This window comes from Mus pahari, chromosome 14, assembly GCF_900095145.1.
Source record: "Mus pahari chromosome 14, PAHARI_EIJ_v1.1, whole genome shotgun sequence".
In the NCBI taxonomy this organism is placed as follows: Eukaryota; Metazoa; Chordata; class Mammalia; order Rodentia; family Muridae; genus Mus; species Mus pahari.
In genome coordinates this window covers 30,535,657-30,548,182 of record NC_034603.1, presented here as the reverse complement: position 1 = coordinate 30,548,182, position 12,526 = coordinate 30,535,657, and the positions used below count along the sequence as shown (strand labels likewise).

At 46.6% G+C, this 12,526-nt stretch overlaps 1 protein-coding gene across 1 annotated transcript in view; it reads right to left on the bottom strand.

The window, feature by feature from the left end:
- Positions 1-607: 607 nt before the first annotated feature.
- Pigl (phosphatidylinositol glycan anchor biosynthesis class L) overlaps positions 608-12,526 on the bottom strand; it is a 57,040-nt gene continuing 45,121 nt past the window's right edge. The window contains exons 4-7 of the mRNA XM_021213721.2: positions 7,530-7,597; positions 4,971-5,002; positions 2,118-2,251; positions 608-1,600 (exon numbers count right to left, since the gene is read on the bottom strand). Of these exons, the coding sequence (XP_021069380.1) occupies positions 1,502-1,600; positions 2,118-2,251; positions 4,971-5,002; positions 7,530-7,597 (333 nt within the window). The 3' untranslated portion in view covers positions 608-1,501. The remainder of the gene's footprint in view (positions 1,601-2,117; positions 2,252-4,970; positions 5,003-7,529; positions 7,598-12,526) is intronic.

The following is a 12,526-nucleotide window of genomic DNA, read 5'->3' as shown; positions in this document are numbered from 1 at the left end:
CTAAGGAAACTATTTGTTGATTATCATGTAGATTTTTTAAAAGATTTATTTATTTATTATGTATAAGTACATTGTAGCTGTTTTCATACACTCCAGAAGAGGGCATCAGATCTTGTTAAGGATGGTTGTGAGCCACCATGTGGTTGCTGGGATTTGAACTTAGGACCTTTGGAAGAGCAGTCAGTGCTCTTAACCGCTGAGCCATCTCTCCAGCCCATCATGTAGATTTTTACATGCGGGTATATTGCTTTATGTAAACGTGGTTTTACCACTGTCCTATTAGAATACTCATAACTATTTGAGGTTATTTTTTTTACTTTTTTAAGAGACTCATTATGTAGCTCTAGATGTCCTGGAACTCACTATGTTGACCAGGCTGGCACAAACTTACAGATATCCACCTGCCTCTGCCTTCTGAATGCTGGGATTAAAGGCATGCACCACAACACCCAGCTTCCCATATTTTATTTATTTTGTACTGGTTCAATATTTCACTATCAGAATAATGTTTGTATTTTCTTTTCATTTCTTTCTTTATCATATATATGTGTGTGTGTGTGTGTGTGTGTGTGTGTGTGTGTGTGTGCGCGCGCGCGCGCCCAGCTCCTACTTAGAAAAGGCTGAGACCAAGATGTGTATTGGCTCCTTAAGGGAGGACCCACAGCCAGGGTCATCTCCACACATCAGAATCACCAGGGCGATAAGGTACAGCTTCTCTAGACTGTAAAGTTCTCATAAGGGGATACAAATAAAAACCCAAGAATTATGGTTGAAGCACCTGAAGACCGTGTAGGGGGAGGGGTGTCTGGATGAACCTGGGCTAGGGTTTGGCTGTGTCCCCTGGAATTCATGTGACTTCAAAGCCCCAGTGTTTAGGGTGAGGCCTTTTGGAGGTGACTGGGTTATTTGTTGTATGAGTGGCTTGGTCCTAAAGGATCTCTCTGGCTCTCTGGCTCTTTTTCCCAGTGCCTGCCTGCCTGCCTGCCTTTGCCTTTGAGATGCAGCGGGAGGTCCCTCACCAGCTGCCATGTGAAGCTCTCAGACTTCACAGGCTTCAGAACTGTGGTCCAAGTCAACTGCAGCTCTGCAGATGCCCTGTGAGTGGTGTTTCAGCTGCAGGAACATAAGACTGACCAAAACAGCCTGGTCTGGAAGCCATGTAAACATCACACCTGTGAACTAGTTCTATGGCACATTTACACTCATTTATGGTAAAGGCCACCTTCCTAGACTTTGCTTGATGTCTGGTGTAAACTCTGTTATCATGCAAACTATTGGTAAATTAGTGGGGTGGCTATTATTGTGTTGGTGTAGGCTTGGTTTGCCCCAGAAGAGGCAGCTGGGTTGGGGTGACCCATTGTCTACGAGGTCCCTGTTAGGCAGATGCTGCTTTGCTGGGGTTTCCCTGGGTCAGGCAGGTAAATCAGTCCAAAGCCTGGCCAGGGCACTTCTGGCTCTGCTTCTCCCTTTTGTTCTGAGGGGCTGACAACTCTCCAAGGCTTCAGAGGAACTGCAGCGAGTTGATTCTCATGTATCTGGAGAAGAGGATGTAGAGATAGCGGAACCAGAGGAGCTGACTGTGGTGGCAGGACATGGCTTTCTGGAAGAATCAGAGAACATGATGGCACTCACTCTGGGCCTCTTATTTGCAGACCTTCCCTCTCACCTGCCCCACTGCCAGTACTATGTTTTCTTAGATTTATGTGTATGTCAGTGCTTGAGTGTGGATATGTAGTACCCATGGAGGCCAAAAGAGGGTGACAGACCTCCTGGAACTGGAGTTACAGATGGCTGTGGGCACAGGAACTGAAACCGGATCTACAGGGGCATGGAGTGCTCCTAACCACTGAGCCATCTCTCCAGCCGCTTGTTTTCATGTCACTGGTGATGCTGTGTTGCTAAGTTTCCTAAAAGGAGCGTGTACCAGTTGTTTACTTATACATTTTATAATCAGAAAAAACAAAAACAAAAAAGCCCAAGTCATTGAAAAGTTAGTCAGCCAGGTGTAGCTGGAATAATCTAGCAGGTGACACAGTGTTGTAGATGGCAGGGCTTTGAAGAGCCAAGGGACTTGAGGCTGGGGTCACAGTGCAGTGTTCTTGAGATACATATCTTACCTTGGCCTGTGCCACTTCTTTGCTGGTGAGCACAAAGAGAACATCCCGGGGCGACAGTAGAGTCCAGGGCAGATCCAGGAGGAAGGCATACTTCCGAAGCACGTTCACAGACTGGAGGGTGAGTACAGCGCACCCTGGGCAAGGAGGGTTGGCGGATGGGATCACCGTGCTGCTCTCAGCCAGGTGCTCCCCTGAGCGTCCGCCCTCTCCTGGTGGCTCAAGGCAGGCAAGACTGTTGCTCTTCAGCTACCAGGTGCTTTGTGGCTCTCTGACCAGCATTCTCTCACACGGGAGGACTGCCAAGTGGGAGAAGTGCTCCACAGCTGAGAGTGTCCTTGCAAGAGGAAGGGGCTGCTAGAGGGCGAAGGAAAGGTGATAAACAGGAATTTCTGAGTTGGGAGACTAAAGACTCATTCCTGCTGTGCTGACACCGGGTGCTGGTGTGCTGGCTCTCACCTGTAATCACAGCACTTGGAAGGCAGAGGCAGGAGGACTGCCACCAACGTGAAGCTAGCCTAGGCTTCAGAGACCCCATTGCCGGGTCCGGCATGGCCTAGGTAGGGGTGGAATGACATGGTTCCCGCCTCTGGATCCGGACCAACAGGCCTTCACAAGCATCATTGGCTGCAGTGGGCAAAAGGCTTGTTTGCACGATAATGTACATGTTTGCATTCCTCGGTTCCAGCCGGTGGAACAGCCTACCAGTTAATGTTAATGACTCCATGATACTCAGGGACAGCACTAGTCCTGGAGGCCAAGGTGTGGCTGTGTCTCAGCAAAATGATTAACTGCTGGGACCTACAAGACAGCCCTTAAGACTGTGAAAAGAACTCTAAAACCGGGAGTTTGAAAATATAAAATTTCGGGGCTGGGCGTGGTGGCGCATGCCTTTAATCCCAGCACTCGGGAGGCAGAGGCAGGCGGATTTCTGAGTTCAAGGCCAGCCTGGCCTACAGAATGAGTTCCAGGACAGCCAGGGCTATATAGAGAAATCCTGTCTTGAAAAAACCAATATAAATATGATTTCTCAACTATGTAAAATATGAGTATGCAATATAAACTGTGTAAGGGGCTTCACAGATCTAAAGGAACTGAGGCAGCTGCACTGTGAGCCAACTGGTCAGACACTTAGGAAGGAGGTAAGAGATTTATAGAGTGGTGATCACAGGAGATCCCGCCCTGCTTTGTCGTTGCTTATGCTTACAGATTCCTGAGTTCAAGGTCAGCTTGGGATAAGGAATTTAGGTCCCAGCTCTGCAGGTAGAAATGGTAATTTCTGGGTGGGGTCACACCCAACTAGTTTGCTGTTAACTGAGGCGAGCAGATCTCTGAATTCTTTTGCAAGTTAAAAAAAAAAAAAAGTGCTTGCTCTCTGGAAACTAAGGGCTGGGATCACCAGATGCAGATGGATAGGATAATCAAAAGGAAGCCAGGAGTAAGACTGGATTGGTATGTAAAATAAAAGATCTGCGGGAGATGAGCTATGAAGGGAATTTTTTAGAACTGCTTGGAGAATGGGCACAAGCAGAACACAGAGATAACTGGCTAAAGATTTCCAGAGAAGGAAAACCAGAGAAAGCAGACTAGGAAGGAAAAACAGAAAGGAAGCAGACTGAGAAGCTGCCTTGAGCAGAACATAGGCCACCAGCTCAGACCCATGCTTTGACCTGAGTCCTTTGTTTCACCAGCTCCCAGACACGCCTTCTCTCAGAACCCCTGTCCAAGCCAAGGCTGGTCCTTAGCACCCCATCTCTGAAAACGTTTTGGCGTGGAAAGTCCCGTAACTGCTCTGGAGTTTAGCTTCCAAGCAGTGTTGACAGTGTAGGCCTGCCTGTCTCACACGGTGGACAGAGTCAAATGGAGGCCAGTGGTGCTCCTAAGGCCTCGTCTGTGGAGACAGCACTCATCTCCCGTGTTTTACTTTCTGATCTCATGTCACCCCTGAGAGGCAGGCCAGCCCAGAACTTTCTCAGAGAAGTACAGTCGGACATCAGGCAGTGAATGGCCGATGGGGTCCTGAGCCTCCCAGGGGTTTAGAAAGCGTTACTATGTCAAGTTCATCAATGGATCAGAAACCTGTGAGGTGGGTGATGGGAGCTGAGTTTGGACAGACTAACAAAATACTAGCAGTGGAAGAGCTAGCTACCTGTGGAGAAACTAGATACAGTCTGTCTGAACCTGCCATGCACACCTTACAATACTGCACAGTCTAGGGCCGCCCTGAATAGGTATCCTTTAGTCCCCAGTGGTACTGTTCTAGGACTGCCACAAATACTTCAATTACCAATGACCAAGTTGACATAAAATGACTCAGTGTTTACACAGAACCTACCCACATCCTCTTGTATACATTAATTCATCTCCAGGTTACTTATACTCTCTAATGTGAGAAAATGCTGTGGAAATAGTTGCTGTATTGCATTGTCTAGGACTAGTAAGGAGAGAAGAATCTGCATTTTCAGTATAGGTGCCATCTTTTGTCCTTGCATATTTGAATATATTTGTGTGTGCGCGTGTGCCTGCATGAGTGTATGTGCACCACATTCGTGCACTGCATGTCTGAATGCCCTGGAACTGGTATTATAAGCTGTTGTAGTCTGCCTGATATGGGTACTGGGAACTGAGCCCAGGTCCTCTGTAAGAGCCGTGCTTTTAACTGGGGAGCCTGGTCTCCAGCATCCCCTTGAATAATTTTGCTCCCACGGTGTTAAGTCCATAGATAACATAGAGATGAGTGGATCTGGGGGGCTGACAGTGTCTGCACATTTCCTTGGGAAGTTCCTTAGAGGGGTAGTGACTTTTGGTTGTTTGCAAAAACCTGAAACCCACACAACAAAAGCAGGCCCTCTTTACCTTTAGGCAGCTTCCCTCCTGAGTGCAGGGCCCTGGAGGATGGAGAGGAGGAGCATTAGACGGAGCGTGAGACACCCACTCTCCTGTGAACAGGAGGGACCTTCAGAGCAAGGCCTGCATGGCCCAGCCAAGCACACGGACACCCAGTGGTTTCTTTCTTTCTTTTTCCTTTTTTTTTTTTTTGGTTTCTTTGAGACAGGGTTTCTCTGTGTAGCCCTGGCTGTCCTGGAACTCACTCTGTAGACCAGGCTGGCCTCAGACTCAGAAATCCACCTGTCTCTGCCTCCCGAGTACTGGGATTAAAGGCGTGTGCCACCACTGCCCAGCCCCAGTGGTTTTTTTTTTTTTTTTCCCCTTTAAGGTTCATTTATTTATTTATTTAATGTCTGTAAGTACACTTTAGCTGTACTTATGGTTGTGAGCCCTTATGTGGTTGCTGGGAAATGAATTCAGGATCTCTGCTTGCTCCGGCAGGCCCCGCTCACTCCGGCCCAAAGATTTATTTATTATTATATCTAAGTACACTGTAGCTGTCTTCAGACACTACAAGAGGGAAGCAGATCTCATTAAGGTGGGCTGTGAGCCCTTATGTGGTTGCTGGGAAATGAATTCAGGATCTCTGCTTGCTCCGGCAGGCCCCGCTCACTCCGGCCCAAAGATTTATTTATTATTATATCTAAGTACACTGTAGCTGTCTTCAGACACTACAAGAGGGAAGCAGATCTCATTAAGGTGGGCTGTGAGCCCTTATGTGGTTGCTGGGAAATGAATTCAGGATCTCTGCTTGCTCCGGCAGGCCCCGCTCACTCCGGCCCAAAGATTTATTTATTATTATATCTAAGTACACTGTAGCTGTCTTCAGACACAACAGAAGAGGGCATCAGATCCCATTACAGATGATTGTGAGCCACCATGTGGTTGTTGGGATTTGAACTCAGGACCTCTGGAAGAGCAGTCAGTGCTCTTAACCGCTGAGCCATCTCTCCAGCCNNCCCCCCCCCCCCCCGTGGTTTCTATTGCATAAGTCAACATCTAAATCTACAGGAGCACATACCTCTGGCTATGGCTGAGGGGACCAGAGTGGGCCTCAAGTTTTGCCCATTAGAGATGAGAATAACTAACCTCGATTTTTTTTTTTTTTTCTGTAAAAATCAATTAGTGTCCTAGCTAGCTTTCTGTTGCCATGATAAAGACCATGACCAAAAGCAACTTTGGAAGGAGAGGGTTTATATCATCTCAAAACTCCCAGATGACAGTCCATCAGGAGGGAGGTTAGGGCAGGAACGTACCCAGGAACCTTGAGGCCGAACCTGAAGCAGAGGCCAGGAAGTAGTGCCGCTCTACCTTTGGCTTGCTCAGCCTGCTTCCTTATACCCCGAGGTTCACTCCAGACGGCACCACCCACACAGCTGGTTGGGCCCTTCCACGTCAATCATCAAACAAGAAAATGACCCACAGACCTGCCTACAGGTCATGTTGATGGATGCTTTCTCCTGATTGACGTTCCCTCTTCCCAGATGACGTCAGCTTGGGTCAAACTGACAAAAAGCCACCAGAACAAGCAGAGGTGGAACTAGACCTACTCAAGGACCCACCCACTGTCTGCTGAGGGCTCCTGGATTTCTTTGTAGTAAACTTGGTCTGATTCTTTTTTTTTTTTTTTTGTAAATACCTGAGTGCAGATTAACAAGGCTCTATGAGGGCTGGTGAGATGGCTCAGTGGGTAAGAGCATTCGACTGCTCTTCTGAAGGTCTGGAGTTCAAATCCCAGCAACCATATGGTGGCTCATAACCATCCGTAACAAGATCTGATGCCNTCTTCTAGAGTGTCTGAAGATAGCTACAGTGTACTTACATATAATAAATAAATAAATAAATAAATAAATCTTTAAAAAAACAAAAACAAAAAAACAAGGCTCTATGAGGCCTTGGAAGGAAATGGAGCCCCTGTTCCTACCCACTAACAGTTTGCTTTGCTTTCCAGCAGCCCAGTCCTTAGAATAACCATTTGGCTAAAAGTCCACTCCTGGGATGGATACTTTTCTGTGTATCTTTACCAGAAAACTGCATCTTCGACTGTAACCTATGCTACGTCTTTCTTGACTGTGAATAAACCGGATGCAACTGACAATACGCAGCTCTATCAGTGGCCTCTATTGGGCCAGGAGGCAAATGATTTTTACAAGAGGGGAGAGGAGTGTGGCCTCCCATCATTCCATAGTCAAAATATGAGATTAATAATTTCTGGTATATTTCACAGTTGCATATAATTGAAGACAAGGCTGAGGAGCCATCAGGTCATGTTTGCCTACATGGGAGCCTCACAGAGGCACCTCACTGAAGGGAGAACCAGGCTGACACACATGAAAGCAAAACACCCATACATGTTTAAAAATAAAGGATGTGGTGAGGGAGGTGAGCGACAGGGCAACAGAGGCTGTACAGTGACACCCAGTAGGTTTTCTGGCACAGACAACAGGCAGGGAGTGTTCAGTAACTGTGACCCTTGAGCAAATGGAAGACCCCTTCCTTTCCACGCCCACCCCCAGAGAAGCATACCTCACAGCTTTGTACAAAGCAATGTGGTTGCTGTGACCACTGACTCCTTCTGCATCAAAAGTCACCACCTGTAGGGACAGACCGGGAGGAAGGGCTCATTCAGAGGTGTTGAATGGCTTCTTTGCTGCCTCGGCTTCAAAGTAGCTTTCACCATTCCTTTGGGGAAGGAATGCACAGAACCCTGAAACTTTTCAAATTTTGTTGTTGTCAGTTTTGTTTGTTGAAAAAAAACCCATGAATGAAAGAAACATAAGAAAACAAGGATTCAGGAAAAGGACCAGAGATGGTTGGTTAGAGGCCGATGGAAAGAGAAGGGTTTTTTTTTGTTTGGTTGGTTTTTTTTTGTTTTTTTTTTTTGTTTTTTTTTTTTGGTTTTTCGAGACAGGGTTTCTCTGTATAGGCCTGGCTGTCCTGGAACACACTCTGTAGACCAGGCTGGCCTCAAACTCAGAGATCCACCTGCCTCTGCCTCCTGAGTGCTGGGATTAAAGGCGTGTGCCACCCGCTGCCCAGCACTTTTCTGACTCTGAGCAGCTGAGGCAGCTTCTCCGCAGTTAGATCTGTGTGTGGGTTCTACGTGTGTGTGGCAGCGGTGGGTTCTATGGTTCACTCCTGGTCCTGGCAGTAGGAAAGAGCGGAATTTTCCCCATCCACACAAACTGGTTTCCCAAATCTTTGTTGCACACGCACGTATGTGCACGTGGGGACCAGAGAAATGTGGGTGTTGTTCCCCAGGAGCTATCCATCTTGTTTTTGAGATAGGTTCGCTCACTTGCCTGGAACTTGCTGGTAGATCAGGCTAGTCTAGCAGGCCAGGGAATCCCGGGGATCTGCCTGCCTGTCTCCCCAGTACTAGGACCATAAGCACACAGCACCATGCCTGGTTTTTGGTTTGTTTGTTTCCTACATGGGCTGTAGAGATGAACGTCAAGTTTTCATGGCTCCAAGGCTCAGGATACCTCTGTTGTAGGCTTTGGGTATGAACAGAGGGCTTGCCCAGCACACATGAAATCCAGGGTTTGTTTCTTAGCACTACATACATTGGTGTGGTGGTGCAAGCATGTGGTCCCAGTTCCTAGGAGACAGAGGCCTAAGGAGCAGAAGTCTGGGTCATCCTTGATCCACAGTAAGTCTGAGGCCACCCTGGGGTACATGAGAACCTGTCTCAATGGATATTTGTCTCTTATCTGACTGGTCACTTGCATTTTCCTCCATAACTGCTCCATAGGAATCATTCGGGTAGAAACAGCCTGATTTGCTGGGGTTCCCCTCCTCATGCCATACCACAAGTACAATGTCCTGGATTGGCTCACAGAAGTTTATCTTAGGCTGCCTCTCGTTCCATTTGCAAAAATATCTTCATCTATAAGCTTTGTCTAAACTCTTAACATTTAATTTCTACACAGATGGATATAAAGAAAAAAAGAAAAGACAGTTTGACTTCAGGGTGGGGATGGGTTGAGTTAGGTTCTGCCATAAGGTCAGGCTCGTCTAGAAGCCACAATGTAGCTGAGGATAACCTTGAACTCCTGTTTGCTTCCACTTCCCAAGTGCTGAGGTTACATCTGCACTGCTGTGCTCAGCTCTATAGTTTGAATGATAACAACAGAAATCACAGTGTGGCTCTGGAGGTAAAGCTGCCAAACCTGATGAGCTCAGAAGCCACATGAAGGTGCAAGGAGAAAGAGAAATGAGTCCTTCAAGTTGTCCTCTGACCTCCACAGGCATACCTTATGGTGTTTGCACTCACATACATCACAAACACACAATTAAATAAATAAGCATTAAAAAAAAAACATGAATGAAAGAAACATAAGAAAATAAGGATTCAGGAAAGGGAACAGAGATGGTTGGTTAGAGGCCGATGGAAAGAGAAGGGCTGTTCCCAAGGACAGAAAGTGTCCCAGTGGCACAGAGGAAGGGGTTGGAACTGGAATTGGGTACTCAGGGAAAAGAGTTACTCTTGCTCTATTTCTTTTGTGGTTGTTGTTGTTGTTATTATTATTATTATTATTATTATTATAGATGTCTCATGTGCAGCTGAGACTGACCTTAAACTCCTGGTCTTTATTATTATTATAGATGTCTCATGTGCAGCTGAGACTGGCCTTAAACTCCTGGTCTCCATGCTTCTACCTCCCAGGCTTACAGACCTGTACCAATGCAACAGGCTTGGTCTTTCTATTTACAGGGCCTGGCTACTGTGAGAGCCAGCCGGGTTTCTGTCTTCAGGACTGTCATGGAACATGGAACATTAGTGCCAATCTAGACAGTTTCATGATGACAAAGAGAAGGGCTAAACGGCTGGGATGAGTGTTCCCATTTGTCAAAACTAAGAAGCACTTTTTCCTTCTTTTTGGTTTTTGCATTGCTGGGATTCAAACCCTGGGACTTGTGCATACTAGGCAATTACTTAACCACTGGGCTAGAACCTCAGCCTGAAACTCTGAAGCTTTCTGACACAGACCTCCTACCATTTATTGGTCTCAAACCATTATTAGAAAGTATCCTGGAGCCGGGTGCCCTGGTCAGGAAGTCTCCTGGGGCCAGGCATCAGAGCTGGCGAAAGAATACATTTGTTTCTCCCTAACCACCAGCAGATCCTTGGCCTGTCCCTCTGAGACTCAGCCCATCAGTGTGAAGCTTAGGAACAGTTAGAAGACAGGTTACCCTTAGGATGGTTATTGGGCTCCCACCCCCTGTGAATGAAGGCTATGGAGTAAGGCTTAATATATGTCTGCTATGTCCTGTTTCCCTGGAACCTGAGTTGTTACTTCATGTAGAAAAGGGATTTTGCAGATGTTATTAAAGATTTCAAGATGAAGAGGGTATTCTGGATGGGGTGGTGAGCTCAATGTAATCACAACAGTCCTTTAAAAATGGGGGCATAGCTGGGCGTGGTGGCGCACGCCTTTAATCCCAGCACTTGGGAGGCAGAGGCAGGCGGATTTCTGAGTTCGAGGTCAGCCTGATCTACAGAGTGAGTACCAGGACAGCCAGGGCTACACAGAGAAACCCTGTCTCGACCCCCCCCCAAAAAAATGGGGGCACAGAGGGTCAAAGGAGAAGGCCACATGACAAGAAGCAGAAATTGGCACAATTTCTTTGAAGATGGAGGAAGAAGAGAGGAATGGGTCACGTTGCTCATGCCTGTAACCCCTTACTCTGCTAAGAGTACTTCCCACCCTGAGCTACTATACTCAGCCTCTCAATGAGGACGAACCCTATTCTCCCATGTTCAGGACTGCAAGGGCCAGATCAAGAAAAGCCATGACTTTCGAGGCCAGCCTGGTCTACAGAGTGAGTTCCAGGACAGCCAGGGCTACACAGAGAAACCCTGTCTTGAAAAAAACAAAAACGCCGGGCCTGGTGGCGCAGGCCTTTAATCCCAGCACTCGGGAGGCAGAGGCAGGCGGATTTCTGAGTTCGAGGCCAGCCTGGTCTACCAAGTGAGTTCCAGGACAGCCAGNGCTATACAGAGAAACCCTGTCTCGAAAAACCAAAAAAAAAAAAAAAAAAAAAAAAAAAAAAAAAAAAAAAAAAAAAAAAAAAATAAAAAAAAAAAAAAAAAAAAAAAAAAAACAAAAACAAAAAACAAAAAAAAAAAAAAAAAAAAAAAAAAAAAAAAAAAAAAAAAAAAACAAAAACAAAAAACAAAAAACAAAAAACAAAAAACAAAAAAGGAAAGGCCATGACTTCCAAAGCTGAAATGATGAATTTCCCCGACAAATGGAGTGAGCGCAGCGGTAGGGCCAACAGCTCTAACACTCTACGGTGAGGACCAGGACTGCAGTTAGTCCTGGGAAAGCCACTACCGTAAGAAAGCAGGGTGCTGAGGCAAAAAGATGGCTCAGTGGCCAAGTATACTTACTGCTCTTACAGGAGACCCAGGTTCTAATCTTAGCACCCGTATGTAGCTCACAATCACCTGTAACTCTAGGTCCAAGGGACCCACCACCCTTTTCTGGCCTCCGTGGGCTTCTGCATACAGATAAGTACACATAAACTCACATAGGCTCAAGCATACTCCAAACAAACAAACAAAAAAGAAAAAAAAAAAGAAAAAGAGTCTTTAAAAATAGAAAGTCTAGCGGTAGTGGTTGTACACACTTTTTTTTTTTCCCCCCCGAGACAGGGTTTCTCTGGAACTCACTTTGTAGACCAGGCTGGGCTAGAACTCAGAAATCCACCTGCCTCTGCCTCCCAAGTGCTGGGGGTTGTACACACCTTTAATTCCAGCAGTCAGGAGGCAGGCAGGTGGATCTGTGTGAGTAGGAAGCCACCCTGGTCTCCAGAGTAAGTTCCACAATATCCTGGCTACACAGAGAAACCCTGTTTCAACACCCCCTTAGTCTAATGCATCAACTCCCCCAAAGTCTAATGTATCAGTTCGCTGAATGGATGCGTCACTGATAGAAAAGTCCAATCTGCTTCTCAACCAGCATGCTCTGTCTCTTAACAGAAGTCAAAAGAACAGACTTTGAATAGTGAAGTTTTAGCTATTAAACTACGAGGGGTTACTATTTGGATTATTTTAAGATTTGGAAGGTAAGCCTTGGCAGCTTTAAAATGGGCTGTTAGTTGGGTGTGGCCATGCAACCTCTAATCCTAGCACTGGGGAGGCAGAGGCAGGAGGATTTCTGAGTGTTTCAGGCCAGGCTGGTCTACATTGAGAGTTCCAGGACAGCCAAGGCTACAGATCCTGTCAATAATAAATGAATGAATAGGACAGGACAGGATAGAATTGACTGTGGCTGAACCCTAACCTGCTAGTCCTAAGAGAGTTGAGATGGCTTTGTCCACCTTTGCAAGCAAAAATGAATCTCCATTTCTGCTCTAATGGTGACTGAAAATTTCCCTATAAAGCGAGTATGAATTTATCCTAATTTTTAAAAAAAGAAATGGAGGGGGCTGGTGAGATGGCTCAGTGGGTAAGAGCACCCGACTGCTCTTCTGAAGGTCCGGAGTTCAAATCCCAGCAGCCACATGGCGGCTCA